The sequence below is a fragment of the Aplysia californica genome, unplaced genomic scaffold, assembly GCF_000002075.1.
Source record: "Aplysia californica isolate F4 #8 unplaced genomic scaffold, AplCal3.0 scaffold00293, whole genome shotgun sequence".
Lineage (NCBI taxonomy): Eukaryota > Metazoa > Mollusca > Gastropoda > Aplysiida > Aplysiidae > Aplysia > Aplysia californica.
The window spans coordinates 196,652-200,819 of NW_004797563.1; the positions used below are offsets into that span (position 1 = coordinate 196,652).

The 4,168-nt window shown below is 40.1% G+C and overlaps 1 protein-coding gene across 1 annotated transcript in view; it reads left to right on the forward strand.

The window, feature by feature from the left end:
- Positions 1–4,168, forward strand: part of LOC101861962 (protein jagged-1b) — a gene marked incomplete at its 5' end in the record, with an annotated part of 31,631 nt that overhangs the window by 20,934 nt on the left and 6,529 nt on the right. The window contains 3 exon segments of the mRNA XM_013084434.2: positions 730–996; positions 2,115–2,246; positions 3,828–3,987. Of these exon segments, the coding sequence (XP_012939888.1) occupies positions 730–996; positions 2,115–2,246; positions 3,828–3,987 (559 nt within the window).

A 4,168-nucleotide genomic window follows, 5' to 3' on the forward strand; every position in this document is an offset into this window, starting at 1 on the left:
GGGGGTTGTGTGTGTTTTTCTTGAAATGTGCGGAGGGATACAAAATAGGAATATTCCATTGTTTTTTATCGTTGTTGTTTTGATTTTTTTAATGTGTAGAGGGGTAGACAAAATGAACATCTGGTTTAATTTAAAAGCTTTTTGTGAGCATTGTTACGCGAGAAGTATAAATTGAATTGTTGATTTTTTACGTTTTACTTTATTTTTCTACAGCAGCATTAACAACAGTAACAATTTCGTGCAGTATTGTCATCATCTTCAGCAATAACAACAACAACAATAGCCACAATTCCTTTCGCATTGAAGAGTGTTGTCTTAGATTAAAAACTTGCCCAATTTATCTCTCTCCCCTGCATCTGATTGAGGGAGTGTTTCCTTTTGTTTTAATTGGTTTTTGGGGGGTTTTTTGGTGTGTGGTTTTTTTTTTTTTGTAAGATCAGGCACAGATAGAAGTTGGAGATGTCGAGAACGACAGAATTCCCTAATTTGTTTTTTTTTTCAGTTTTAGTAAAAGTTCTGCGGTACGGTACTTGCAACACAATTAGGTGATATACGTGCCGAACATTACAGCATTTCTAGAGAAAATCACACACAGGACAAAAAGTAGGGAAGATAATGACGATTGATGTTTGCTAAAAAAAAAAACAAGAAGAAAAAAGAAAGGAGCAAAAAACCCACACACCCGAACGCCAGCTAACCAAGCGCCCAACCTCTTTCTCCTCTTCTTAGATGTGGTGCGGTCCAAAGAACTGTCTGAGCCAGCCCAACAGCACTACGCCGGTGTTCCCGTGCGCTACCCAGCAGACGTGCGTGGTTCAAACCCACGTGACGTGCATGACCCCGCCCTGCGTGCCGTACGGTGAATGCCGGGACGTGGAGAGTGTCAAGGAGGTGTCGGGGCCGGGACATCAGTGGGGCTGTGTGCCCAACAAGGCGCACCTGGGCAGCAACTGCGCCAAGATCATCCTCATGTTCGACAAGACCAAGATGCCACTGGTAAGGATAAGATAAGTATTAAGATAAGCATTAAGATCAGATAAGATAAGATAAGATAAGATAAGATAAGATAAGATAAGACAAGACAAGACAAGACAAGACAAGACAAGACAAGACAAGACAAGAATTAAGGTAAGAATTAAGATAAACATTAAGATGAGATAAGATAAGAATAAAGATAAGATAAGAATAAAGATAAGTTCAGAAATAAGATAAGGCATAAAATAAGATATTAAGGTAAGTTAAGATAAAATATGATAAGATGAGGTAAGTAATAGGATAAGATAAGATAAGATAATACTTTATTGCCCTGCTGAGAATGGGAAGAGACATCAGAAATGGATTAACTTTCTCTCTGTGTGTGTGTGTGTGTGTGTGTGTGTGTGTGTGTGTGTGTGTGTGTGTGTGTGTGTGTGTCCTATCATGGATCATGAAAAACAAGAAAATGCGTAGTTTTAAACTGTATTTATTTGGTGATGTTGAAAGGTGCATCTAAGATCTAGATTTGGGAGGGTGTAAGAATATAAAGAATTCAAAAGTTGTACGATCTAAGTGTATTACTTACGACAGAGACCATGTAGACCTACGTCTTGGGCCGTTTTATCATTGTTGTCATCACTTCGATACCATAAAAATTACAAAGTTTTCTCTGCTCAGTACCTAGTTTTGAGAAATCTGATGTTAAAAAATTTTGATTTTCAGATGTCAAACTTTTAAAAATGCAATTCTTCGAATATCTTGATAACGACTCCGAATAATCTTATGATTTTGAAATGTGTTGACATGGATAGTGCAAACTGTTACATTTCAAGACAAACAAAACAAAGAAGGGGAATTGTTAAATTGGTGATGATGATGATGATGATGATGATGATGATGATGATGATGATGGAGTTATATAATTTATATATACATTTATATAATATAATTTTGAAAATCCTAAGTCTACCAAGTCTCAACCTATATTATTTTCTGTTTACAACGATGCTGCTGCTGCTGCTGATGATGATGATGATGATGATGACGACGATCAAGATGATGATGATGATGATGATGATGATGATGATGATGATGATGATGATGATGATGGCTAAGGTCACCACTTGTATTGTCCCTAGGGTATCTCGGTGGAGAGTATCTGTCAGAGTCTGCGCCAGCTGCCACAGCTCAAGGGTCTGGTCAAGGACGAAACGCTCTACGTCATGTGTGCAATCAAACCCCAGGAGAGGGACACGGTGGAGATCACACTGGTCAGTTCTCTCCGACATGTCGTTTTGTTTGGGAGCATATCTATGTTCCCTCAGCTCTATGTTCCCTCAGCTCTATGTTCCCTCAGTTCCATGTTCCCTCAGCTCTATGTTTCCTCAGCTCTATGTTCCCTCAGTTCCATGTTCCCTCAGCTTTATGTTCCCTCAGCTCTATGTTCCCTCAGCTCTATGTTCCCTCAGCTCTATGTTCCCTCAGCTCTATGTTCCCTCAGTTCCATGTTCCCTCAGCTCTAAGTTCTCTCTGCTCTGTGTTCCCTCAAGTCAAGTTACATGCCATGTCATATCATGCCAAGTGCCATGACATAATGCCGTGTCATATTACATAACGTTTGTCTCTTTACTTGAGGGAACATAGAGTTGAAGGAACATAGAGCGGAGGGAACATAGAGTTGAGGGAACATAGAGTTGAGGGAACATAGAGTTGAGGGAACATAGAGTTGAAGGAACATAGAGCGGAGGGAACATAGAGTTGAAGGAACATAGAGCTAATTCTCCTGACAAAAGCGCTCTATGTTCCCTCAGCTCTATGTTCCCTCATTTCAAGTTAAATGATGACCAGAGGTCAACTAATAGTCAGAGTGACCAGTGGTCAAGCAATGATAAGTGTGACAGTGGTCAAGTAATGGTCAGTGTGACTGTGGTCAAGCAACGGTTAGTGTGACTGTGGTCAAGCAACAGTTAGTGTGACAGTGGACAAGCAATGGATAAACTGACCAGTGGTCAAGCAATGGTTAAACTGACAAGTGGTCAAGCGTGAGCGTATAATGAGAATGAGGCGAGGGAACATAAGAGCTGAGGGACTCCTTTTGTTTTTGTTGGTGTATCTCGTAGATACAAAGTACATTTTGTGGGTCCTTGACCATCAATGATTTATTTATAGGATGGCAGTACCTTGAAACAAAGTAAGCGAGAGCAGGTACATGGTCAGTGACAAGGGGCTTGAAGAGAGCAGAAAATAGGGCTATCCTTGAAGCCGGTGGGTTTTTATTTATCACTCGTCCTTTTATTTGCAAATATACTAGGAAGTTCTGAAGACAAACCTTTACAGAATTATGTTTCGTAAATATTTTTTAAAGGGGGAAAGGGGGGGGTGATGTTTTTTTGGTGTTTTTTTTAGGGGGGGGGGCTTTGGTTTACGAGAATGTTTTGACTGAAAGAATAGCAAGTACAATGCTAAAGGAGCCACGTCAACGTCTTACTCGTTGCGGTGTATTTGTATCCTTTTTTTAGCGGGCGAAATAAAGACAATTCTTCCTGCCTACTCGGGTAACGGTAAATCAAATGTTTTTTGCTTTTGGGTCAAGCTATTTGCAGACTTAAGTAAGCAACGATCTCCAGCTATTTTACCCTAACGTATTATTATCACATTGTTCCCGTTGGACCTGATGTCTCAAGCAAAATATGAAAATTGGTACCGGGTAATTGGGGGGGGGGTTGTGCTGTAGTTGGATTTTTTTAATGACTGGTAAATGGTAAACAGCTTAGACTTACGTTCATGAAATCCATGCTTTTCTTTTCAAAATCGTTGATTTAAAAAAACAAACATACTTTAATATTTCCCAGTCTGCAAAGCTCAGTGGTAGCAGCCAATCACGGGCCACGGTGACGCAAGCCCTTGACAAAATGGCGTCTGTGCTGTCTCACAAAGAGGCAAATAGCAGCGCCCTCTCAGCCGTCATTGAGATTCGTCTTGAAACCGCAGTAAATGGGGACGACCAGGAAGGTGAGTGGTTAGGACAGGCCTTTTTGATGTAGTTGATATTGTGGCGGCCAGCTGGTAAAATGTACTGAGTCGAACATTTTGATTTTTTTTTTCTATTGCAGTTTTTTAATCTGTAGTATCGGTTGCAAGTGCTCAAAAAAAATCTGTCGGTCTAAGACAAGAAAAATAATAATAATAATAA